The 27,476-nt window shown below is 41.6% G+C and overlaps 2 protein-coding genes across 7 annotated transcripts in view; both read right to left on the bottom strand.

Annotated features, from left to right (window-relative positions):
* LOC112223161 (failed axon connections homolog) overlaps positions 1–5,123 on the bottom strand; it is a 57,259-nt gene extending 52,136 nt beyond the window's left edge. Inside the window, exons 1-2 of one of the 2 annotated variants that reach the window (XM_024386184.2) lie at positions 4,748–5,123; positions 3,816–3,937 (exon numbers count right to left, since the gene is read on the bottom strand). In XM_024386184.2, coding sequence (XP_024241952.1) covers positions 3,816–3,937; positions 4,748–4,783 — 158 coding nt within the window. In that variant the 5' untranslated portion in view covers positions 4,784–5,123. Of the gene's footprint in view, positions 1–3,815 lie in introns of both variants that reach the window. The other variant, XM_024386183.2, reaches the window with a different exon arrangement.
* A 53-nt stretch (positions 5,124–5,176) lies between these two features.
* Positions 5,177–27,179, bottom strand: LOC112223160 (ubiquinone biosynthesis O-methyltransferase, mitochondrial). Of its 5 annotated transcripts, XM_024386181.2 has the most exons (7): positions 27,022–27,179; positions 26,162–26,300; positions 17,359–17,496; positions 10,300–10,399; positions 8,179–8,430; positions 7,301–7,460; positions 5,177–6,954 (listed from the first exon to the last, which is right to left on the bottom strand). In XM_024386181.2, exons 2-7 carry the CDS (start codon positions 26,179–26,181, stop codon positions 6,758–6,760), a joined length of 867 nt encoding a protein of 288 aa, XP_024241949.1. In that variant the 5' UTR covers positions 26,182–26,300; positions 27,022–27,179; the 3' UTR covers positions 5,177–6,757. The 5 variants fall into 5 exon arrangements, with proteins under 5 accessions (XP_024241949.1, XP_024241947.1, XP_024241950.1 ...); XM_024386179.2 differs by lacking the exon at positions 27,022–27,179 and having other exon boundaries at positions 26,162–26,879; XM_024386182.2 differs by lacking the exons at positions 26,162–26,300; positions 27,022–27,179 and adding an exon at positions 25,239–25,315.
* Between the last annotated feature and the right edge of the window lie 297 nt (positions 27,180–27,476).

Below are 27,476 nucleotides of genomic sequence, written 5' to 3' on the forward strand. Positions count from 1 at the left end.
TACAGTGGGCAGGTCTACATACTTATTTTCCACTATAATTTGCAAATAAATTCATTAAAGATCCTACAATGTGATTTTCTGGATTTTTTTTCTCATTTTGTCTGTCATAGTTGAAGTGTACCTATGAAGAAAATTACAGGCCTCTCTCATCTTTTTAAGTGGGAGAACTTGCACAATTGGTGGCTGACTAAATACTTTTTGCCCCACTGTACATTCCGTTACCAAAAACCCACATATCTTTAAGATGTTTGCTAATTTCTCTCCATAATGATGGAGGATAATGACATTTCACAGAAGTAACAAGTATAGGTAGACCTACCAATTAGTTAGTGTTTTTACAGATATCAAGTTTGTCTATGACTTAAGTAATTTAAGACTCGTAATTCTGTTACCAAATCGGTAACGGAATTATTGCAAAATCAGTAACGGAATTACTGCAATTTAAATGGGAAATCATACTAGTCACACATCACACTTGGGTCACCTGCTACTGTTCTCCCTTCAACTGGCATACTGTTATGTTCAGCACATAACTATGTTTCCCTTTCTGTTACCTGTTGGTCAAATCAGAGAGGAAGAGGCGAAGCGAGAGGGTTTACTGCTGTCAAAATCTGTCCATGATACCGATAAGCAGACTGCCTGTCTTCCCGCCTTTGGGACAACAACTCCCATTGTTAGGGCGGAGACAAGACCATCTTACAGCATCTCAGGTCAAAGCAAGACTATGAAAACAGTCTGGACAACACCTCCCTCTCTCTCTGCTGCTCTCTCTATTTTTTTCTCTCTCCAGTTAATGTCACATCTCCTGGCTCTTACTGCAATAAGCATCCTCATTGAACGTTGAAAAGTAGTTGGAATTTGGTCATTCTGCCCTGGCTGGACCAAATCTGAACCAATCAAAGATGTCTATGTTTCACAAGTTTGGACAGCACAGTACAGAACAATAGAGTACAGAATAGTACTGTAAAGAAAAGCGGAGTACTGTACTGTACAATAGAGCACACAATTACTCTGCTGAACTCTACTGTAATGTGCTGTGCTCTACTGTGATGTCCAAACATAGACGTCTATGATTGTTTCAGATTTGGTCTGGTCCGGACCAACCAAATGTGATCTTGTTTGAGGGTGGAGGTCAACACAATAATATTCAGTGTGTAGAATAATACCCAAATATGCAAAAGAAGGATATTGCATATTTCTACATTTGTTTACCTATTCAGGATACAGCACCATGAAAATATGATATTCATATATCAATCACATTTATTTATGAAGCCCTTATAACATCAACTGATGTCACAAAGTGCTATACAGAAACCCAGCGTAAAACCCCAACCAGCAAGCAATGCAAATGTAGAAACACGGTGGCTAGGAAAAACTCCCTAGAAAGGCAGGAACCTTGGAAGAAACCTAGAGAGGAACCAGGCTCTGAGGGGTGGCCAGTCCTCTTCTGGCTGTGCTGGGGTGGATATTATAACAGTACATGGCCAAGATGTTCAAATGTTCATAGATGACCAGCAGGGTCAAATAATAATAATAATAATCACAGTGGTTGTAGAGGGTGCAACAGGCGAGCACCTCAGGAGTAAATGTCAGTAGGCTTTTCATAGCCGATCATTCAGAGTTAGAGACAGCCGGAGAGAGAGAGAGTCGAAAACAGCAGGTCCGGGACAAGGTAGCACTTCCGGTGAAGAGGTTAGGGTTCCATAGCCGCAGGCAGAACAGTTGAAACTGGAGCAGCAGCACGGCCAGGTGGACTGGGGACAGCAAGGAGTCATCAGGCCATGTATATATATCCATAATTATCCATTTTTGTATAGTACAGATCATGGACCCATGATGTAATTTAGTTACCGTAACTATATTACCAGTTGTAAATCCACTTCACCAACTGTAGTACAATAACAAACAAAACAATTCTAACTCAAGGTGTCATGTCATAGCTGACACCCCATTCTATCTGCAGAATTTTTAAAATCTTAATTCTGAGTAGATATTTAACCGTTTTTGTTGTCTTTGTGCATAGAGTTGTATGGTTTGTTAAACTTCAAAATGAATGTTTTTGGTTGGCATACATTTTAAAATGACTTCTTTTCTAGAAGTCCAGGGCCTAGACCAACTGCAAAATGGGTATTTATTTTTGGTGCAGGGAAGTCTTCCAAGAAGTGTGTGTGTAATCTAAGTCAAAGCGTAATTCTGTTACCGTTGAATTGCCCTAGAACAACCTTGTCCCTTCACTATATTTAAGTCACCAGTCTGAACACTCATGCACACAAGTATACACAGATACAATACAGAATTTCACGATAATGAGACAGATAATGAGATGGTAAAGTCCTCATCATATTACTGACTCCATGGTATTCAATGGGCCTACAGCAGGAAAAAGAAAACTCTGGGATTTGTCTGAACTTCTATTTCAATCCTCTACTACCCTTGAAATCAAGGCCTGTGAGGTTAATCATGCTTGTGAAAATCTGATAAGGGTCCTTGCATTTCCACCCCACAGTTTTTAATGGTGGGTGACTGACACTGACATATATTTTGGTTTTAATAATTCAACATAACCTACAGTACAGGGGCATGCTGCCTTGCAATTACTCTAGTTCATACCTAAGTTAATGTAATGAATTATAGCCTACATATGTCCAAGAGAGCAGGAATGGACTCCATCCAAAGTCAGTTACATCAGCAGGCATTTCGTAATTTATGGAAATAAATATGGCATGTATATAAATGATAGCCTACTTTGGCTAATCAAATGTATAGGCTAGGTTTTCGGTACAATGGTCTTGCGCAGGACAGTCTACGACAGAATAAACAACTCACATTCCCACAAAATGTCGCTCTCCACACAACTGTGGTGTTGAAACCATCGAAACGACGCAGGCTACGTCGCGGAAATTCTGGACCGTGCAAAAGAAACACTATTGTATTCAGTGGTAGATACAGGGAGTTCCTTTGAGAATAATTACTCAAAGGGATGCCATAGAACACACATGCTGCAGGTTTACAGTCAAAATGTAGTTTTCTATGGTAGAAGCATGATAATAGTAGGTTTATGCGACGTGATTCAGCAATGTTTCCAAATTAGGAAATGCAAAGCCAGTCCTGTGACAGATTATATGGAGCCACTGTTACAGAATGTACCAAAACGCCTAAATGCTTGAGATACGACTGTGTGGGGACAGGAGCGCCATTCATTATGTTAACAATAGGCCTGGATTAATCTTCCTTCTCAAAGATTAAAACAGACGCATTTCATTCAACATTAGGCTACAAACGTCCGCTTTCACTAAACATAAATCTTAAAATAGCTCACGTGAGAGGTTAGTAAAGGTAATTCTGACACCACTGCTGCAGTGCTTGAGAAATTCATATTTACGCTCAGGATATGGCATAAGACCTGACGCGTAATTTTCCACATTCCAATATTTTTGCATCTCCTGTCCTTGCCTCCTTGAGGGGGGAACTATATCATCAAACAGCTGCACATTCTAGCCTACAGTGCAGGAAGGGATGATTCCGCGAATATATGAACAAATGTAAACAAACGACAGCAATATTCTGTTTTTCAGAGATGCCAAGAGCAGCTGTTCAAAAGTGACAGCAAGTGCGCACCCCCAGGAAACACACTCTCAGCCCATCCCCGAGGGTATGATTTATTTTATAAAGTTAGATCATTATTGTGAATATAGTAGATTAAGCCTATGCAAACACAGCCTAAGCATCACACAAATGCACACATTTGATCATGTGAACCAATACCCTTGCAGATTGTGTCATTGGAGCATATTTTTGCCATTGTAGCCTACCTGATGGCGAGCAGCTCGTGTAATATGTAGGCAGCAGCTGCGAGGAGGGCACCGCCGGTGATATAGATGGTTTTCTTCCACCAGGAATCCGACCCCAATCCCGTCATGGTCCCACCGTAGTCCTGTTGTAAAGGGATTGCGACGATATAGCCATATAGAGAGTGAGGCTCGTCGGAGCCACATATCCCCAAGGGCAGGCTGTGATTCCGCCCGAGTTCAACCACACACGGTCGGGACGAGGCGAAACCAGACCCCCACATACTCTATCAATCGCCGCGTGGCGCCTGCGTTCTCTCGCAAACCACTCTCGGCTTCATCAATATGTCACAACAGTCCTATGTTGCATGGCGATATGCTATTTAATATATGCTATCTGCCAAACATTAGAAATATACATATTCCGGCCTGATGGTGCCCGCACCCCCAGCTCGGCATCCTCCGCCAGCCCTCGGAGCCTTTGTCTGTTCCAATGGAAACTAGTGGCAGACTGAGTACCTCCCTAACATCTGAGCCTCATGACAACAAAACCACCACACAAGTTGATGGGGATAGTTTGGGTTTATGCGGTTTTTGATTTGAAATCATTTTAAAAAACTAAGGCTTTAATACAGGGCAATAGGCCAGGCCTTATATCATGAATATAAAGACATATGTAAAATACATTGTATTTACATTGATTTCGAAATGCAAATTAAATGGTTTTAAGCAATTGTGTTGTTTTCTTGGAGCAATGTTATATGGGCAATTTCACTATTCATTGTCACTAAGTCCTGCAATATCTCCATAGCAACATTTAGGCTTAGTGTTTAGCCATTATTGAATGCACAACACACTCTTCGAGTGCTATAACTACTGGTGCATGTTCAACAACAACGTGCTTGCATAGCAGGTGCATGCTTTTGGCTACTTTAGCTAAAGTCGGTTATACTCACATTGCAGTAACTTCGGAAGTGTAAAAAGGCATTCATCTTGGAGAATTACATGCGACCAATGTGCTTTCCGGTGTGATTGTTTGGACCATACCTAATATTGCGAAACAACTTTGCTTGAAAACTGGATTGCGCTTTCGTAAGAATTCTATAATGTAAGGTCAGTTACATCACTGGTACCCCTCAGTCTTGAGCTAGTGCCAACCAACAATAATATATAAACCCTGGATTGCTAATACTATGTATTGGCCATTGAGAGGCTTTGAAGCCACCGGTCGGGCTATTTGGCACTCCCCAGTAGGAACAGTCCTTCATAGGAATTAATGGAATTCTACAGTATTTCAATTTAATGTTAAGAACAAAATTACATGTATTTAAGTATTTTTTTGTTGTAGTGGGGACCGTAACATTAATCTCTGAAAAAAAAATATATACTTGGAAGAAAATGTTTTTATTTTTTATGTTCAGCTCACATAATATAATTTAAAAGTGCATTACGGGGTATGTAATAGAATAAACGAGGCAAACACTAATGTATACATTAATAAATGGATTTCTATAGCTTCCAAAATTTATTTTTTTACAACGGTGGGAGAGTGCCAAGATGGAGGCCTATCAGTCATCGAGTGTATATATAAATTATTGGTGCCAACCCAGTGCCGCCTGCTACCATGCGCTCTGCTTTCCCCAAACCGGTTCGGGGTCAGCATCGCACCTCAGAATGAATACTTTTCAAACAGATTCATTGTAGAAATCGTATTCAATAATCCGTTTATTATAGCTTCCTGCTTATACATCCAATATACTTACTGCACATGTGCACTCCAGCGGCGCTCACGTCAGTGGAGGTAGACTAGTCTATTGGACAAATTGTACATGTTCATCCTGGTCTGATAAATTTATGGCAGAGCAATCTTATTCTGCTTAAGTATGTGACTGAAAACCAGCCCTGGACTGTTCTACAGCCTACATCGACCCATAATCCAAGTTGGACATAAAATGAGCAGCTTTTAAATGCAATTTGTTAGAAGCCAGTGGGGCATGTGACTAGAATAACAACATTTGTGTCATGAGGGTAAAAAAAAACATATACCTTTTTTACATTTCAGCACATAGTCCTGGGCGTTGTCTACATATAAGGGCAAACGGAAAAATATGACAGAAACACACAGTCCATCTGTGGAGGATCAAATACACTACTGTGACTGCACTTCTTGAAACATCCGGCCAATGATTGTGTCTGTTTTGAATAATAACTTGCAAGCATGATTTTAGTTGGAGGCTTGTTTGGGTCTTATGTAATAGTTCAGCCAGAAGCCAATTATAATCTCAAAATCACCATGGCTACAGAGTAGAGAGAAAGAGAGCAAGAAAAGGCCAAAGCAGCCTGATCTCCCCCTCCTATATTTCAGGGATTAGCAGGAAATATGTGGACAGAAAATCTAAAGACTTTTCTAATATAAAAAGCCCTCAGATCCTGCATTTCAGCACAGGATTTACAACTGAAACACCACATCACTGATTTGGACTATATCTTCACACTGTTGAAAGGACACTAGAGAGGAATAATCGTCAGATCAGAGAATCTTAAAGGAAACCATTTCATTTCCTAATGGAGGATATAAGAAGCATGTCAAGACAAACAATATCCATACAATGGATTTTGATGAACAGACATTGTGACTATATTTGAAGAAAACATCCTGCTCAATAGTAAATCAGAGACCTGAGATGTCAATCATGGTGATGAACACTTCTACCATAACAGATGACATTGTAATGACAAGCCTCGAAAGCTTAAACAGTTCACACAATGCAGAGGGACTCATTATGCTGTGAACTCACAGAACAATCATGACCTGGCTGAAAGAAAACACTATGTATTTGTATCAAGCACTGAACTAGAACTTTCTCAAATGCTTTGTGTTTTTCAGGTCCATTGCCTTTCCCTTCAGAGATCAGAGGATCTGTGTTGCAGCTGACAACTTATGACAACTCTCTCCCACGGTCAAGTCAGTTGTACCAGCGTCTGGCCTTAGCTTGGGCCACTATCACGGTGGGGTCTTCGGGGTCGTCCTCGTCAAGGTTCGGTTCCTCCTCGAGTTTGACCGCGTGCAGGGCGTAGTTGATGCTGGTGCTCTCTGTCCAGCTCCAGGACCCTGACAAAGGGTTATACAGCATCCCTCGGATAGACTCCACATGGAAACCATCTGGGACGGAGTAGAGATCGAGAGGAATAGGTCAGAGAGAAATAGAGAGGGATAGAGAAAGAATGGGTGAGAAAGAAGATGAGAAATAAGAAAATGGGACAATTGAAAAGACAGAAAGCGAGAATGGATGAGAAAGAGAGCGAGAGACAGAGGGTCACACACACACACACAACCTCCTATTGGAAAGTGAGAATGAAAGAACGAGACAGCCAAACATAGACACCAGTGTACCTTCAAAAAGAGGAACCAGCACAATAGTAAAATACCAAAAGGGACAGTAGAAAGAGCTAAGAGGAGAGTGAGGAAGAGAAGTAGCAGCATGTGAATGAAGAGCAGGCAGACTCACTGGACTCTAGCAGGCGCTCCAGCTCCATGGGGCTGACAAACTTGTCCCAGTCATGGGTCCCGCTGGGCACGATGCGTAGCACCTCCTCTGCTGCCACGATGGCCAGGGCGTACGACAGCTGGGTCTTGTTGATGGTGGTGATGAAGAGGGAGCCTCCTGGCTGCACACAGGAGGGAGACCGTTACAACCCAGGGCTGTGTTCACTTGGCACCAAACCAGGAGAGACTACCTAGACTGGTACCTGGTCCAATAAGAAATGCTCATTTTCCTTTTCCGTTGCAAAATGTTTTTGTTGTTGTGTACACTAATGAATGTGATCCAACAGATGTGTGTTGCTTCGGATGGCTCTATTATTGTCAATTGAGAGGCAGCAACACAGGTTTGATAGATAAGAATTCAATAGAAGAAAAAAAAAAACTACTGAAAGATCAGGTAAAGGGGACAGGCTTTGAATGCTTCATCTATAACACATCAGAGACTGTACACACAACTAACATGGAGAGATGAGAGCTGGTTCACATCTCAACCAATGAAGCTATTTTAAAACATGACATTGTACAGAACAAATTATAATTTATGATGGTCAGTGTTAAAAGAGCAGCTGAGAGATTTGGGCCAGAGAGAGTGAGAATCTGGATGCAATGGTATTAGAGGAGATTAGGAAGATTTGTGCTCTTTCAACTAATTTGTCCTCCAACACACTGACCCAGGAGATTGGAGGCATCTGGCCCTTAGACCGATAAAGAGGTCAACCCAAAAGATAGTCGATAGTACAAATCACGCACACCCAAACACCACGGATAACTCAATGAAGCGACTGTTCTCTCAGAGAGAACAGTCATGAGTGTGTGGAATGTGAGACGAGTCACATGACCCACCTTGAGCACCTGGTTGCAGCAGAGTGTGAAGGTTTCCAGGTCAGCCAGATGTTCCACCACCTCCGAGGCCACCACTGCATCAAACTGCCCCGCTCCCTGCCCCCCCTTTTCAGAGAGCTCCTCCAGAGTGATGGCACGGTAGCGCACATTGCCACGCAGGTCTGGATCATGCCACGCATGTACCTCCGCTGTCCCAATACTGTCTGCCACCGGGTCAATGCCTAGTACATCTGCCCCCAGTCTACCCAAGGGCTGGGAGAAAGTGAGTTTATACATAGTGACTTTGGAAAGTATTCACACCCCTTGAATTTTTACACATTTTGTTATGTTACAAAGTGGGATTAAAATGTATTTAATTGTCAAATTTTGTTAATGATCCCTATATCAAGGCCAAAGAAAAACATTTTAAATTGTAGAATTTAAGTAAAACACTAATATATCTTGATTAAATAAGTATTCAACCCCCTGAGTCAATACATGTTAGCATCACCTTTGGCAGCGATTACAGCTGAGAGTGTTTTTGTGTAAATCTTCAGCATATTTGCATACCGGGATTGTACAATATTTCCCCATTCTTTTAAAAATTATTCAAGCTCTGTCAAGTTGATTATTGCTAGACGGCGATTTTCATATCTTGCCATTGATCCTCAAGCGGATTTAAGTCAAAACTAACTAGGCCACACAAAATTCTATGTCGTCTTGGTAAGCAACTCCAGTGTATATTTTGCCTTGTGTTTTAGGTTATGGTCCTGCTGAAATGTACATTTTTCTCCCAGTGTCTGGTGGAAAGCAGACAACCAGGATTTTCTTTTCCTCTAGGATTTTGCCTGTGCTTAGCTCTAATCCATAATTTAAAAAAAAAATCCTAAATAACTCCCTAATCTTTGCTGAAGACAAGCATACCCATAACATGATGCAGCCACCACCATGCTTGAAAATATAAAGAGTGGTACTCAGTGATGCGTTTGCCCCAAACATAACTCTTTGTATTCAGGACAAAAAGTTAATTTCTTTGCCACTTCTGCTACTCCGCTCTCCTCTTTTTTGTTGTTGCCATATTGCAAACAGGATGCATGTCTTGGAATATTTTGATTTTGTACAGGCTTCCTTCTTTTCAATCTGTCATTGAGGTTAGTATTGTGGAGTAACTACGATTGTTGTTGATCCATCTTCAGTTTTCTGCTATCACAGCCATTAATATCATTGGCCTCATGGTGAAATCCCTGAGCAATTTCCTTCCTCGCCGGTAACTGAGTTAGGAAGGACACCTGTATCTTTGTAGTGACTGGGTGTATTGATACACCATCCAAAGTGTAGTTAATAACTTCACCATGTGCAAAGTGTCTGCTTTTTAAAATGTTATTTACACCAATCTACCAATAGGTGCCCTTCTTTGTGAGTTATTGGAAATCCTCCCTGGTTTCTGTGGTTTAATCTGTGCTTGAAATTCACATCTCGACTGAGGGACCTTACAGATAATTGTATGTGTGGGGTACAGAGATAAGGTAGTCAATTTTCGTATGCTGTTGACACCCGTGTTTACACCTTAGTGCTGCCTGCTCGCCCGCAGCCAATCTCCATCCTTCCACAGCTGATCTCTTCTGAAAAGAATTCCCCTAACTACACGATCCTCTGGGACGGACTCATACAGTCCAAAGTCTAACAGACTGTGTGTGTGTGTGTATTTCTGTCTGTGTGATAGAGAGCTATATCAGACCTGAAGTTGTCTCCTCAAATCAAAACAAAACTGCTGGTATGTGTTCACTTCAAATAAGAGCAAGGAAACAAATGCAATCCTTTGTAGATGTGATGTTATCAAACACAAACGACCAACTGTCCTTTTCCACCAAACTGACCAGTGAAATTGAGAAGAAATATGAATGTATTTGACATTTCAAACATTATTAGCAACTGGTAGAGCAAGGAAAAGGTTTGCATCACAAGCAGAATTGTACTGTACAGGCTACATTCAAAGTGAAGCTAAATCTGATTTGATAGCTTGCAATTTAAAAAAAAAATGGAATTTCCAAGCAGGTGTATGGGGATAGGAGTCAGTTGTCCACAGCAGCATCAGACTGCATATCTATCTCATTCATACACACAAAAAAAGACACATTTTACCTCAGTGAGCAACCCCCCTCCACAGCCTACGTCCAGTATTCTGAGCCCTGCCAGGGGTTTTCCCGGGCGCCGCCCGCCATGTGCGTTCAACAGATTATCCCTGAAAGAGGTCAGAGGTCACACTGTGAATACACACTACCACTCTTTCCACCCCATCCCCATTCAAAGTATTCAGACCCATTGACTTTTTCCACATTTTGTTACCCTACAGCTTTATTCTAAACTTGATTACATTGTTTGTTCTCAATCTACACAAAATACTACACAAAAAAAACATCACCCCATAAAAAACAGATCACATTTCCATAAGTATTCAGACCCATCACTCAGTACTTTGTTGAAGCACCTTTGGCAGAGATTACAGACTCGAGTCTTCTTGGGTATGACGATACAAGCTTGGCAAACTTGCATTTGAAGAGTTTCTCCCATTCTTCTCTGCAGATCCTCTCAAGCTCTGTCAGGTTGGATGGAGAGTGTCGCTGCACAGCTATTTTCAGATCTCTCCAGAGATGTTCGATCGGGTTCAAGTCCAGGCTCTGGATGGGCCACTAAAGGAGCCGGCCAGCTCTAGGAAGAGTCTTGGCGATTCCAAACTTCTTCCATTTAAGAATGGATGCCACTGTGTTCTTGGGGACCTTCAATGCCGCAGAAATGTTTTGGTACCCATCCCCAGATCTGTGCCTCGACACAATCCTGTCTCTGACAACTCCTTCGACCTCACGGCTTGATTTTTGCTCCAACATGCACTGTCAACTGTGGGACCTTTATATAGACAGGTGTGTGCCTTTCCAAATCATGTCCAATCAATTGTAGTTACTCCAATCAAGGATGATCAATGGAAACAGGATGCACCCGAGCTCAATTTCGAGTCAGGTAGCAAAAGGTCTGAATATGTATGTAAATAAAAGTTGTGTTTTTTTTATTTTTAATGCATTGGCAAAAATGTCACAGGGAGGTAGTCAGACCTGACTGTGTGGTGCAAGGACAACAACCTCGCCCTCAACGTGATCAACACAAATTAGATGATTGTGGACTACAGGAAAAGGAGGACCGAGCACGCCCCCCATTCTCATCGACGGAGCTGCAGTGGAGCAGGTTGAACTTCAAGTTCCTTGGCGTCCACATTAACAACAAACTAAAATGGTCCAAGCACACAAAGACAGACGTGAAGAGGGCACAAAAAAAACCTATTCCCCCTCAGGAGACTGAAAAGATTTGGCATGGGTCCTCAGATCCTCAAAGGATTTTACAGCTACACCATCAAGAGATTCCTGACAGGTTGCATCACTGCCTGGTATGGCAACTGCTCGGCCTCCGACCGCAAGGCACTACAGAGGGTAGTTAGGAATTTTATGAATAATGACTAAACAATATCTACATTTTAAATAGAACTATAACTAATTAAACTCTACTCTGTTTTATTATATCTGATTAATAATGTTAATTCATAAGGAAGGGATTGTGTAGCATGAAACAGGGGGTAATTAAACATAATAAGTACCATTCCAGCTAGGTTGGGGAGGAATGGATTGTGGGTTTTAAGTAAGCAGAAAGGATCGTTAACCTATGGTTGAACCGACTCAACTTAGCTCTGGGATGGTTAGATAAGGCAGTGAGTGTTTTCCTGGGTGTTCCATTATCTGGAACTGTATTCTAAATAGTGATGGATGAAGGTGAAGACTCCAGAAGGTAATCTTGATAATATTGTGTGTGAGCTAGGGGGTTGGAATAAACTTTTGAACCTGTTTTGTCCTGGTCGATAGGAGGAAGGACATTTTATAACCTATGAAGTCATATTTTGTATATAAACTGTTGTTCATGGTTACATGGGAGTGCGCTCCGAGAATAAATACTATTATCTAATTTTGATAAGACTGGTCTCTGTCTATTTTATGCAAATAAGAATCTTACAAATTCTTAGACTGAGTGGTTTAATTAATGTACACAAAGGAATTATGAAATTCCAATGACAGTAGTGCATACGACCCAGTACATCACTGGGGCCAAGGTTGGGCCGACCAACCAGTGCGCCCGCACATTGGCTAACCGGGCTATCTGCATTGTGTCCCACCCATCACCCCAAACCCTCTTTTACGCTACTGCTACTCTCTGTTCATCATATATGCATAGTCACTTTAACCATATGTACATGTACCTCAATCAGCCTGACTAACCGGTGTCTGTATGTAGCCTCGCTACTGTATATAGCCTGTCCTTTTACTGTTGTTTTATTTCTTTACCTCCCTAATGTTCACCTAATACCTTTTTTGCACTATTGGTTAGAGCCTAAGTAAGCATTTCACTGTAAGTATTCAGCGCATGTGACAAACTTTGATTTGATTCCTGCCATCCAGGACCAGTATTCCAGACAGTGTCAGAAGAAGGCCCTAAAAATTGTCAGACTCCAGCCACCCTAGTCAGACTGTTCTCTCTGCTACCGCACAGCAAGCAGTACCAGAGCGACAAGCTGGTGACACTGTCTGTGACTTATCTAGAATTCAAGGCACACTTAACCAGCATAGCTACCACACTCCGTAGCGATATGCCATCCCATATGGTTTGCGCTAAGTGGGACTATCATTTGTTTATCAACAGGACAATGACCTAACACACCTCCAGGCTGTGTAAGGGTTATTTGACCAAGGAGAGTGATGGAGTGCTGCATCAGATGACCTGTCCTCCACAATCACTCAACCTCAACCAAATTGAGATGGTTTGGGATGAGTTGGACCGCAGAGTGAAGGAAAAGCAGCCAACAAGTACTCAGCATATGTGGGAACTCTTTCAAGACTGTTGGAAAAGCATTCCATGTGAAGCTGGTTGAGAGAATGCCAAGAGTGCAAAGCTGTCATCAAGGCAACTTTGAAGAGCCTAAAATATATTTTGATTTATTTAACACTTTTGGTTACTACATGATTCCATGTGTTATTTAATAGTTTGTTAATAGTCTTCACTATTCTTCTACAACATAGAAAATAGTTTAAAAAATAAAGAAAAACCCGTGAATTAGTAGGTGTGTCCAAACTTTTGACTGGTACTGTATATTCACCAAAACAAATACATGGGGGATTGGAAATCATGCAGAGAATTACTGATAGAAGCCACAATATTAAAGCTGATCTACCCCCTAAATTAAAAAATATATGTTTAACAAAAAGCTATGATCCCTTATTGATGTCCCTTGTTAAATCCACTTAAAATCAGTGTAGATAAAGGGGAGGAGACAGGTGAAAGAAGGATTTTTAAGCCTTGAGACATAATGAAAGTGAAAACATGTTTTTGGAAATTTGCAAAATATCTCATTCACATAAGTATTCACAACACTGAGTCAATACTTTGTAAAGGCTTTTTTTGCAGCGATTACAGCTTTGAGTCGTCTTGGGTATGCCTATCAGCTTTGCACGTCTGGATTTTCTTTCTCCCATTCAAGAACTCGAACAGTCAAAAAATGTCAAATTCCTGCCTATCCCTAGTCTGTTTGTGTGTGTGCTCTCCATGTTTCCCCACACCTCCTACTGTCACAATGCCCTTGGCTACACAGTCATCAGGACAAACGCTGCCCTCCAATAATCCCCCAGCTAAATTACAACTTGAATCTCACAGCACCATCCCCTCCATCTTCATTCCCCTCCGTTGACCCCCATCTCCATCCCCTACACTCTGGCTGCTGTCCCCCCAGGCAAGATGTACATGGAGCGGGCGAGGAGTCACATGTGTCCCCTTCATTACTGCCCTGCCACTAGATCTCCCACAGCCTTGGCACAGAGAGCGGAAGAGAAAGCCTGAGTGGGCTGCAAGGGAGAGAGCTTTAGCCTGGACGCCCTTCAGAAACTCTAACACTACCCATCCAGCCCATCTCACCACACAACTCTAATGCTTTTGATGAGGGACCATGTAGCCTACCGCTGCGCTTCCTTCTGGTTTCTGCTAGCAAGCTACACTAGCGCAAGTGAATAAACAAATAATATCCCCCCAAAAAAGGAGGCTTCTGATGCTAAACCAACCAAATCAGTGCTGTTGTCCCCTCGTTTAAACAACCTGAGGGCAGAGACACATCAGTGTTGAGTCTGACATCCCTCAGTCACACTGTCACCACAGACTCATCACCGCCGGGTCACAAACAGGAAGGAAAGGGATTTTCTACTACAGGCTGGATGAATGATAATGCACTGATTAGCTGTGAAGAATATAGCATATCTTATCAATCGAAATACCCTCAGATTTGCCGAGGCAGAATAAACTCTTTCCATATCATCTGTCCTTGTATCATCCCTATATATATATATATATATACACACACAGTATATCACAAAAGTGAGTACACCCCTCACATTTGTGTAAATATTTGAGTATATCTTTTCATGTGACAACACTGAAGAAATGACACTTTGCTACAATGTAAAGTAGTGAGTGTACAGCTTGTATAACAGTGTAAATTTGCTGTCCCCTCAAAATAACTTAACACAGCCATTAATGTCTAAACTGCTGGCAACAAAAGTGAGTACACCCCTAAGTGAAAATGTCCAAATTGGGCCCAAAAGTGTCAATATTTTGTGTGGCCACCATCATTTTCCAGCACTGCCTTAACCCTCTTGGGCATGGAGTTCACCAGAGCTTCACAGGTTGCCACTGGAGTCCTCTTCCACTCCTCCATGACGACATCACAGAGCTGGTGGATGTTAGAGACCTTGCACTCCTCCACCTTCCGTTTGAGGATGCCCCACAGATGCTCAATAGGGTTTAGGTCTGGAGACATGCTTGGCCAGTCCATCACCTTTACCCTCAGCTTCTTTAGCAAGGCAGTGGTCGTCTTGGAGGTGTGTTTGGGGTCGTTATCATGTTGGAATACTGCCCTGCGGCCCAGTCTCCGAAGGGAGGGGATCATGCTCTGCTTCAGTATGTCACAGTACATGTTGGCATTCATGGTTCCCTCAATGAACTGTAGCTCCCCAGTGCCGGCAGCACTCATGCAGCCCCAGACCATGACACTCCCACCACCATGCTTGACTGTAGGCAAGACACTTGTCTTTGTACTCCTCACCTGGTTACCGCCACACACGCTTGACACCATCTGAACCAAATAAGTTTATCTTGGTCTCATCAGACCACAGGACATGGTTCCAGTAATCCATGTACTTAGTCTGCTTGTCTTCAGCAAACTGTTTGCGGGCTTTCTTGTGCATCATCTTTAGAAGAGGCTTCCTTCTGGGACGACAGCCATGCAGACCAATTTGATGCAGTGTACGGCGTATGGTCTGAGCACTGACAGGCTGACCCCCCACCCCTTCAACCTCTGCAGCAATGCTGGCAGCACTCATACGTCTATTTCCCAAAGACAACCTCTGGATATGACGCTGAGCAAGTGTACTCAACTTCTTTGGTCGACCATGGCGAGGCCTGTTCTGAGTGGAACCTGTCCAGTTAAACCGCAGTATGGTCTTGGCCACTGTGCTGCAGCTCAGTTTCAGGGTCTTGGCAATCTTCTTATAGCCCAGGCCATCTTTATGTAGAGCAACAATTATTTTTTTCAGATCCTCAGAGTTCTTTGCCATGAGGTGCCATGTTGAACTTCCAGTGACCAGTCAGTATGAGGGAGTGTGAGAGCGATGACACCAAATTTAACACACCTGCTCCCCATTCACACCTGAGACCTTGTAATACTAACAAGTCACAGGGGAGGGAAAATGGCTAATTGGGCCCAATTTGGACATTTTCACTTAGGGGTGTACTCACTTTTGTTGCCAGCGGTTTAGACATTAATGGCTGTGTGTTGAGTTATTTTGAGGGGACAGCAAATGTACACTGTTATACAAGCTGTACACTCACTACTTTACATTATAGCAAAGTGTCATTTCTTCAGTGTTGTCACATGAAAAGATTTACAAAAATGTGAGGGGTGTACTCACTTTTGTGATATAGTGTATATATATATTTTTTGGACCTCACACCTACTTCAGGTATTTCTCACTTCTGAGTGTGACGACCCTCCCACTCTGTCTGCCGTATTCTGTCTTTGTTCTTGTTTCCTTATTAGGATGCCGGTGGGCGGAGTTGGAAGGGTCGTCAGCTACATGGGAAACACCTGGGCCAGGTGTCTCCCAGGATAAATGGACCTCTTCCACATTCATGGAGGAGACTCTCTCCATGCAGACACCTTTATGGATTTTGTTGTGTTTCTTGGTGGTTTTTGAGTTGTTTGCGACAACATCTTTCAACACCCTGCATTATCACATTCATGCATAACACTCACACTACTGATTACTGATTACACACACCATTGTATATTTTCCTTAGTTGCTTTAGTCAATAAATATATATCTTTTGTTACACCTTATCTCCACGTTGTCTCCCTTTTGTTACGGGCTTTGAGCCGGTTCGTGACATGAGCTTCTTGTCTCAATGTAACTGGGGTCTGTCAACTTGTACTGCCTGGCTCTGACATTTTAGCTCAGAGGTACCCCTCTAGTAGGTGGTGGAGGGGCCGGGCTGTACTGTGAGTGACACGGGGAGGGAGACAGCAACCAACCAAGCCGACTCGCTATAGTAGACTAATAGCTGCCATAGCAATGATTAAGTAGTACCTGTTTTAACTGCATCAAACTGGGAGAAGCTAGTTAAGCTAGCTAACGTTAGCTAGCTAGGCTAACTGTGGTTGCAGTGCATGTGCTTTCTCATCCTACAGTTGCAAAAATAGGCTCTATGACTGTAGCTTATGGCCGCTTTGATTTATGATTGGCCAACAACAAGGTACACACGCCACTCTCGTGAAAAGCAAGAGCATTATCCTAATTTAACAAATCTCTCTCTGTGTTCGGATCTGTATGGGCTCTTCTGGACACGTCAGTTCAAATTACACATACCATAGACCCATGACATTCATTTAGAATTATGGAGCCAGACCCGCTCAGGTCTCGAGTATTCGGGTACAGGTGGATCCGGGAAGAATTGTAACTGACTCTCACATGGATTCTACGTCTAAATTAGCCCTAAATCGGTGGATGATTGTGGCATCTTTAATATGCAAGTGGGTGAATAAACTACAGGCATACACACACGCACCGTATGAAAGGCACCCTGAGGTCATTCATTGAGTGGAGGGCTGCGAAGTCTCCCTGCTCATTCCACCACTTGTTGGCGAGAAGCTGGAACCTCTTCACCTCATTTGGGTCCACAGTGGTCTTGGAGGCAGAGCGAATCCTACAGATGCAAAACAGTTGTCACCAAGCACTCAAATACTGACATGTATTAGACATTGGGGACGTCCCAGGTCGTCTCGATTGCAGTTACACAACGTAGATCTCACAATGCCTGGGTCATATTCGTTAGTGCACACACCAGACCCAACAGCAGGATGAATTGACTACAGGGGCAGTGAGGGCACACAATTTTGGAGTGTTCATGCATTGGAATTATATTGAATTCTGCTTATATCATGCTATACTACATTAAACATCAAGTTAAAATGCTGAGACTCCGAGAACATTGATTGAGTGCTTTTGAAGTGACAGGTTGGTGCAAAATCTGTAGCCTATCTCCGTTGCACTGTAGCAGCACAATGGACAGTGCCCTACACACTTAAACGAGGCTATTTTGGTCATAAATATAGGCTACAAGATAGATAGGGTAATTCACCCATTACAAACAGCCCATGTGAATGTCTTACCAAAATAATGCAAATTAAATGCTGAAAGAAGTGACAGGTTGGTGTGAAATCGCCACTGTGCTCTATCAGCAGCATGGACAGCGCCCTACACACTACAGAAAGACCTCTGAAAACCCATTTGCTGAAATGACACCACTGGCTATATGATTAAAACCAATCAGCTAGATTGTTTACCTTTTCAGAAGAGTTTCAGCCTCTGTGATGCTCTGTGGAACTTCAGTAATCGATGATTCTATTCTACCCGAAATCTTTCCCCTCAAATGCCAATTGGATTAGTCAAACTTTCCTAGGGTGTAGCATGCTTCTTCTGTGCTGACTGAACACATCTGTCAAAGTGGATGTAGCCCCCCTCATGAGCCCTGTGATTTCATTTTGAATATTGTGTGACATGTATGTGGCGTTGTGGGTTATAGTGCTAAACAGCTTGCCAAGTTCCTTGTCATTTGGAGAGTATATTCCATCATAGACAAAGTCCACTTCCACCCTCTTACTCGACTCTTATGTCCAATGTTCCCCTCAGTGGCTACTGGTTTGAATTAAAGAAGTCAATGATGTCCACAATCGCCAAAATTGTGCGATTTCTTGACAACTGCCAGTCACTAAAAAGTGTTGACACCAATGTTCCCATAACACTTCAAAATTGTTTCTTTTCACAGTGTATTTCAAATGCTCTTTGCTTAATGCGTGCCTAGCAAATCAAATCAAATTGTATTTGTCACATGTTTAGCAGATGTTATTGCGGGTGTAGCAAAATGCTTGTGTTTTTAGCTCCAGCAGTGCAGTAATATCTAACAATACACATCTAAAAGTAAAGGAATGGAATTAAGAATATATAAATACTTGGGCGAGCAGTGTCAAATCCTTTGGTACCATCAATAACATGCTTCTAGTTAGAATACCCAGCTTGGGTGAAGGCCTTGTCTGCGTTAGCATTGGACCCAACACAGAACTCTCGACATGGGAAACAAAATGACACATCAGAGTATTCCAGCCACTCTCTTCCTATGAACCAGTTGCTATTAAATTAAAGTTTATATTGAAAACCTGCAGCTTGGGTAGGATTCTAAGCTAACCTGGGCTTTCTACTCTGTTCCAAGACCATCAGGAACAGTCGGAGGTGGCGGGGCTGTGGAGCCGTTATCCTGGTGGCGCATGTGGAAGGGTGGGTAAGCTCTACATGTGGAGCTCGACACCATCATTGCCGCTAGGCTTGGCGGTGGCCTCAGTGGTTGACGCTGCTGCTCATTACTCTCCTTCTTTTGGCTTTGTTTGGGTACTTTGGCAAACAGCCATTTCTGATATCCATCGTGGCAGATCAGTTGGTTTGAGCTAGCTAAATAGGCTAAGGCGATTATAAACATTTTTTACAGCTACCTAAGAAGCTAGCTAAACTCTGTAGCGGTGGAGAGTGATGAAGAGTTGAGTGAAGCAGCTTCAATGGTAAACATGACACCACCTTACAAATCAAAAAATTACAGGCGGAGGCATATCACTTAGCCTACCACAGATGATAAGCATTTTCTCCTACTTTTTATGGAAACCTATGGGGGATGATAAGAGACATAAGCCTAGGCAACTGTACAGGCATGTGGCTGTTGCCTAGCATTGAACGTCTGACTGACATGACACCAATGCCTTACTAACATCTGCTTCGCGTGTTAATTAAAGTCATAATGTGCATAGTTTATATTTATATTAATTAAATCTCAACCATAAATGTTAGAAACATACTCTTTTTCTGTGCAAGCAGACATTCCGACGTAACCACCTTGAACTATAGTGTAGCCTACAGTTTGTGTATTTCCTGTTATCGCTAATGGCCTAGAAAAGATTATGTCCAATCTATAGGTAATCTGTCTTTCCTTCAACACCTCATGGCATGGCAACATAAAAAAATAATGTCTATTTTACAAGTGGCAGAAGCAATTTGAGTGTCTGCACCAGATAATTATTTTCATCGTCTAAAAGGAAAATATCAAGATGTCCATGATCCGATTGAGGAGTAAGTAGGCTATATTTAAGTTGTGATATCGTTAGGAAATATTTAGGTCTACTGTGTTAAGGCAAATTTGGTTTTTGAAAATAATACATTTTGTTGATATTGAGTTGATAACGTATTGTCGAAAGCACATAGGCAATATTATTTACTGTGTCCGATAGAGGAGTAGGCTAGTGTACAATAACGTAATTTGATGTGCTAGTATTATTTAATGGATGAATTAAATTGTAAATTAAAATATACACACGTATGCAATATTATTTACATTGTAATACACTACCCCTACATACCATTGTACTATAGCAGTAGTCATCAACCTTTGAGTCAAAATCACTTTGAGTCAAAATGTATGCTGAGATCTACCGCTCTGATTTTTTTATTAACATGACTTAATAAATCCTCTTTAGGATTGGACCCTTTTTTTTTTTAAATTTTTCACCTAAAATGACATACCCAAATCTAACTGCCTGTAGCTCAGATGCTGAAGCAAGGATATGCATATTCTTGGTACCATTTGAAAGGAAACACTTTGAAGTTTGTGGAAATGTGAAAGGAATGTAGGAGAATAACACATTAGATCTGGTAAAATATAATACAAGGTACAAATAAATACAAAAAATGTTTGTTTTTTTCCCTATCATCTTTGAAATGCAAGATAAAGGCCATAATGTATTATTCCAGCCTATGTGCAATTTAGATATTGGCCACTAGATGGCAACAGTGTGTGTGCAAAGTTTTAGACTGATCCAATGTTCCAAATTTTTAATCAAGACTGCCCAAATGTGCCTAATTTGTGTATTAATAACTTTTATGTTCAAAACTGTGCACTCTCCAAAACAATAGCATGGTATTCTTTCATTGTAATAGCTACTATAAATTGGGCAGTGCAGTTAGATTAACAAGAATTTAAGCTTTCTGACAATATCAGATATGTCTATGTCCTGGGAAATGTTCTTGTTACTTACAACCTCTTGCTAATCGCATTAGCCTACGTTAGCTCAACGTCCCGCAGGGGACCCACCGATCCTGAAGTACGAAACTTTAAGCCTATGCAACAGTACTGTAGCAATGAGGTTTGTGCAGTAACCTATAGGCCCAATACATTATCACCGCATACTGACGTTGCCTGAATATACCTGCCAATGCATTGTTGTTCGGGACATTTAAAAATATATATATATTTCCAGGTGGGCTATATGATCACACCGGTAATAGATCCATTGTTGTAATAGATCCATTACTTGTGAGGCACAGCTGAGTGAGCATACATTTCAATAATTTGCTATTTATTTTACTGGGCTGATGGTGCCTGCATCTGATGGTCACTCTCCCTTTCCTCCACTGACACTGACCAAAAAGGGACACCGTCTTCCAGCTGATGGCAAAACTCGAGTTGTACCACATTACTTCTGCCTCATGCACAAATTCATGCTGTTACTCCTATGAACAGAGAAAGTGAAATATTCCTCGATATTAAAAAAGACCCAAGCCGCTAATAACAAACGCAAACCTATAGATACACTTTCCTACTCATTCATTACTGCTGCACTGCTGAAATAGGAAAAACACGCATTTTATGGCTTATAAGAAGTGTTGAGTACTAAGTGTTGACAGTGCTGAGTAAGAACTTAAACATGAACTCACTCATAAAAACAGCAGCTCTTTGCTGTATTCAATGACAGTCTCTCTCTAGCCATGGTTTTAAACGGTTTGAAATCTCACAGTATCAATTTTTCCATAGCTTTCTCATCTGAGCAATCTGACCTAAGGTTTTTGACCAGGTAAACATTGTCTGCTGTTCATTTATTTTCTGGCCTTTCTAGAGATACATTTGTAATAATATGAAATATAATTGAATTTATTTCTATTATAATCAAGGTGAGACTGAACATGGATAGAGCGCATGAGAAAACGGAGCCACCAGAGAAGAATCAAAAGGGACCAAATGCTTTGACATCTGGGCGATTGACTTGGCTTGGAAAAAGGACAAAAGACGAGACCCGGGAAAGCTTGGTGCTCCTAGCTGGGGTCTATTCCATTAAGGTGAATTTAAAAACCTCAGATGATAATAATTTGCATTTGCCACCTTGTGGTGGGTGGCATCGCCATGCTGTCAGCAGTACCAACACTGGCCCAGGAGTTTCTCCAAATAGTCCATTTCAAAGCTAACCACTGGGTCACATTAAATAACCGCCACTTCCAGTGTAGGAAAGACTATTGAGAGTAAATATTACTTCATCATAGGAGCTGTAGCTCCGCCCACCAGTGATGTGGAGCAGAGCATGCTGGGCGATCTCTAAGGTGAAGGAAGTAACTAGAGAAAGTACACAAGCCGTGATAAGTTCCAGCCATCTCTTGTGATTACCTATATAGTTAGCATTCTTTATTTTAGCAAAGGCCAGTGTGCGTCCTTCAGAAATGGGAGTTCATATTTCTTACAATTCATGTGTTGTCGACGCACTCCTTTGTTATTATGCCAATGAGCACGTTTACCGCGAGCAAGCAACTGTAAGCTTGCTAACCCTGTTGTTTCTGTCATCTCATTTCAGACATTTAACATTAGCATTTCAGTCTTATATGCCCTGTGGTTATATGGATGTATACTGATTATGTGGGTATTTTGTTAGCAATGAGCCTTGGGGATGCATTATACATTCAAGTTCATGTGAGGATGATAGTGCTGCTCAGTACTGCTGTGTAATTGCACTCCTCTGATCATTCATTAGTAAAGTCACAGCCATGTTGTATTGCCCTGTGCAGCAGAACCAATTGTAGCCATTATTTATAGCTTATGTAATTGGAGGTTATATTAAGCCTACACCTGCCATTTATTATTGTATTTCATTTCCCACTTTTCAGAACCACACACTCTTAGTTAACACACTTGTCAAGCCATACACTATGCTGTGCCGTTACTGCTCTGTAAATCAGCGTCATTAAACAACCTCAACTGGAATCCTACTGGTCTGTCATCTGTGCCCTTACAAGCACCTGGGAGAGCACACGCAGTGCTAAGTAAAACCTAACCCTAAAGAATATACAGTCTACCAAGTCCTCAACTACACCCAGGTAGGTGCTGTTAAGGTGTATGACACCACCCTGGAGTTTCTCTCACAACTCATCTCTCCATCTTTTCCAGGGACCATCCCTTGCCTCCCTTATCAACCCCACTGACATGTATCCTTTCTTTTCTGTCTACCATTAACATTATTGCATGTCTAATCAAACATTTAAATCATTCAATAACTGTATTTTTACATACCTGATCATCCTTTAACCTGTGTGTTTGCTTTTTTTAAGTCTCTCCTACCCTTTTCTGTTAACTCTGCTCCTGTTCTCCATGACCTAGGGGGTTCTGCCTAATACCCAGACATGGATCCACCTGATTTCCTCCATTACCAACCACCCTCCAACTTTTCATAACATCAGCTCCTGTTATTGTCATGTTGTCATTATTTGCTAAGAAAGAGCAAGACAAATATCATACTGGGCACATAATGTGAGATGCGCAGATTAGCTAAAAACACTAGCACTGCTGGGCAGCAGCGCCTGTACTTTGCAGTTTCCCTCTTCCAAGACTGACTACCTGATGAAAACAAGTGACCGGCAGAACCTCCCAGCCACACAATACCCACCTCCTCTATTCCACACACCAGAATTCAGTATTTCAGTCTATGATTGCCATTTGAGTGTACAACACATCTGAAAATAAATCGACACACATGTACCAACAAATGTATCAAAGTTTGTGTATTTAAATGTAAAATATTGCCAGATTGGTTTTCACAGCTGTTTCGTAAGATGTTCATTATTGTAAACTGTAACATATCCCTTGATGGTATTTGTTAGTTCAACATTGTTGTATTATAAGACATACAATAGATATATTCAACCACAAGGGTGTACTAATGAGCTAAATCAGAGGACTAATATTACTTCAGTGTAACTAAGGGAAGGCCTGTTTAAAATTAAAACATGCCAGCCAGACAAACCAGTGTATGAATCAAATGTATTTGCATACGAACGGAGTGGAAATTGGCTGACTTTGATCTGTAAGGTAAGCAACATTAATGTGTGGGGAGGGGCATTGAAATGATATTTTTTTACCCTGATGCCTGTTTATTCATAAAAATCACAAGATTAAGCATAACATTCATCGCAATGGTTAGCATATGCAAATTAATAAGAATACATTTAGCCTAATTGATAACAAATATGACATGAAAAGTCAGGATCCTAATCAGGCTTTTGTTTGTCAAATCAAGATTAAATAAAGGTCTTTATGTGTGTCAAATCTGTAGGTGCTTGTGGGCTAAATCAATGACAAACAGCTGAAATGTTCAGGCTTCATCATGATCTGTGATCAGAACAGACTGGGGTGTTTTCGGTTCCGTTTAGTCTAATGATACGTGTAAGAACGCAACTGCATTGAAATGAATAGCCTGATTCAATGGAATTCTCCTGAATAATAAAATGTTTCTCTCTCTAAATTGCAGAGCATTTATTTAACCATCATTTTCCTGTGATGTTGAGGCTGAGCAAGACATAAGACTTGCAGAAATAATCGTGGAGTTATTCATTGTTATAGCCTAGATTGCTTTATATAATCTGGACCATTTCCTATGGCTAAGAAAACAAGTAGTAGCATATGCTTTTTGCCTCTCTATGACAAGGGTTTGGCCTATATCCTCACACACACCCTCAATTTGAACCCTGCTTTTAACCATAAGACATCGCCACAGAAATGTATAGCCAAAGGATTTCATGGTGACAGTGATTGTGTCTGATAACCTCTTGTTTCTGAATAGGGCTACCTCCAACAAAGAAGCCCATGTGTCTGTATTGATGTGAGAAATAGGCATATCTACACAGTAATGGTGGCTGGCTGCGATATCAACTAGCCTAATAAGTTTTGCATTGAGGTGATAGCCCTATTTTATCAAAAATCGACTAATTAAATTGATTAGATTACTATGGCAATGAAAAATATTTTTTGCAAAATCATGTAGACATTTGTAAGCCGTTCATGGGTTGATCTTTAACAATAAACTAAACGTGTGAAACACATGTAGATGTTTTTAACATGCAGACCGGACACGATGCAAAATAAATGTAGAAATCCATATTATTCAATTATTGCACCCACACTGCTTGCACACCAACGAGCATCTGGGTTGCCAAGGGCTAAAATAGAAGTCATTCCTATTTCTGACGCAGATCGCGCTGCAAGTCCTGCCTCTCCCATCTCCTCATTGGTTTATAGAAGCAGGTACCTACATGCCATCTCTTTGGTTCTACCCACGTGGGTGATTGTCTTTCAAACTGTTTTGCTGGTTGTCGTGGTAATACTATTAAAGTGTAGATGCCAATCACCATATAAGTTAAAATATGAAAAAGCCTGGAAGGAGAGATGACTAGAAACGAGTCGGTTGGTGGTTTTATGTGTGGATTAATTGTCGGAGTAGAGGATCTTGTGCATTTCAGGTAAAATAACAACTCAAATGTTTATATCCCAGGACAAATTAGCTAGCAACAGCAAGCTAGCTAAATAGGACAAATTAGCTAGCAAGTGCAAGCTAACTAGCCATACATGTTTAATGCTTTTCGACCTGTCCCCAAATGAATGTCATTGGTTCAGAGTTTGTTTTGATATTTTAACCTGCATGTCGTGATCGCGTTTGGTGTAGCGGGTCAAAATACAGTTATGCACGATAGCGCACGCGCGCAGCCGGCTTGGTGCATAAATTGTCAGGTCTGGTCAGCATGACACGCAAACTGACACGTGACGCGATCGCCACATCTACATGACGTGTCGTGAACTTGTCGGTAGGGCATGGCACACACAGAAGCTAAACAGTCTACATAACACTGGAGAGTATTTGGAATAATCCGTTTTTCTAATGCTTGCAATTATGAATACAACCCTGGGGTGTAATAATTTGTGCACACAGTGGAAAAACGTTTGTTAACGAAAACTAGTTTCTATTCACGTAGGCCCCTCCCGTTTGCATTCTTGTCTAGTGATAAAAACCCACGCAGCGCCCTTCTGAGATGCTTTCCGAGATACTCAGTACGACTGCAAAAAGAAGACCTGGAACGAAACCATTTTCCGTTAGCATGGAGTTAGAGAAACTGAGTCCACGTGCAATCGCTAAGACCCTCATACCACATCTGCAAACTAAAATGTAATTGTACCATACCTCACATGCGCGAACCCCATTTGAGAGCGACGCTCCAGAAACTGCGTGTGATGTTTACATACTGAAGTCCAGCTGACTGTAGTCCGAGTTGAAGTAGGAGTGCCATTCACCACACTTGTTGAACAGCCGGTACAAAACCCTAAGATGAGACGTCCAAACTTCTTTGAATACATGTCTGTTTTTTACATTTATATTTGTGTTCGGTATAGACAGGTCAATGTGACCGTGGTGTACTCATTCTTTTACTGTTCGAGTGGAAACACTGCTGTGCATAGAAAGTTCCTACTGACTACTGGTTCCCTGGCAAAATCTACTCCAGTCACAAATTATTAGTGTATAAAAAAACAATTAAGCCAACACTGAGTTCAGTAATATCAACGATTAAACAACTAACGTAGCCTGTTGTAAGGTGGGGGTTATACATTTTGATGATTGGTGAAGAACATACATTTGTATATATTGTGTATGTGGACACCCCTTCATACGAGTGGATTCGGCTATTTCAGCCACACCCGTCGCTGACATTGTGTATAAAATCAAACACACAGCCATATAATCTCCTTTCCAACAAGTCAGTTCATCAAACTTCTGCCCCGCTAGAGCTGCTCCGGTCAACTGTAAGTGCTGTTATTGTGAAGTGGAAACTTCTAGGAGAAACAGCACCCCAGCGAAGCAGGTACACCGAGCACAGAAAGCCACCATCGCGCGCATAACGAACTCTGAACCAACTATATTAATTTGGGGACAGGTCGAAAAGCATTAAACATTTATAGCAACTTAAAGCTAATTTGTCCTATTTAGCTAGCTTGCTGTTGCTAGCTAATTTGTCCTGGGATATCAACATTGGGTTGTTATTTTACCTGAAATGTACAAGATCCTCTACTCCGACAATTAAGCCACGTTTTTTTTCTAGTAATCTCTCCTCCAAGCTTCTTCTTTGGACTGTTGGCAACCAATTGTAAGGTGCATTACCACCACCAACTAGACTGGAGTGTGGACCTCAGTTCATATTTCAATCACCCACGTGGGTATATGCTCCTAAAAAACTAGATGAGAGGCGGGACTTGCGTCACAAATAGAATGCATTTTGCTTCGCCCGTGGACGCGACGTTAGCAGTGTGGTCAGCAGATCACCATGCGCATTGCAGAGCTTTGGCTGGATGTTCCAACATCTAGTGGAAAGCCTTCGCAGAAGAGTGGAGGCTGTTATTAGCAGCAAAGAGGGGACCAACTCCATATTAATACCCATGATTTTGGAATCAGATGTTCAACGAGCAGGTGTCCACATAGTGTATATGTAACAGTATAGACTTTA

Source organism: Oncorhynchus tshawytscha, linkage group LG23 (assembly GCF_018296145.1).
Source record: "Oncorhynchus tshawytscha isolate Ot180627B linkage group LG23, Otsh_v2.0, whole genome shotgun sequence".
Lineage (NCBI taxonomy): Eukaryota > Metazoa > Chordata > Actinopteri > Salmoniformes > Salmonidae > Oncorhynchus > Oncorhynchus tshawytscha.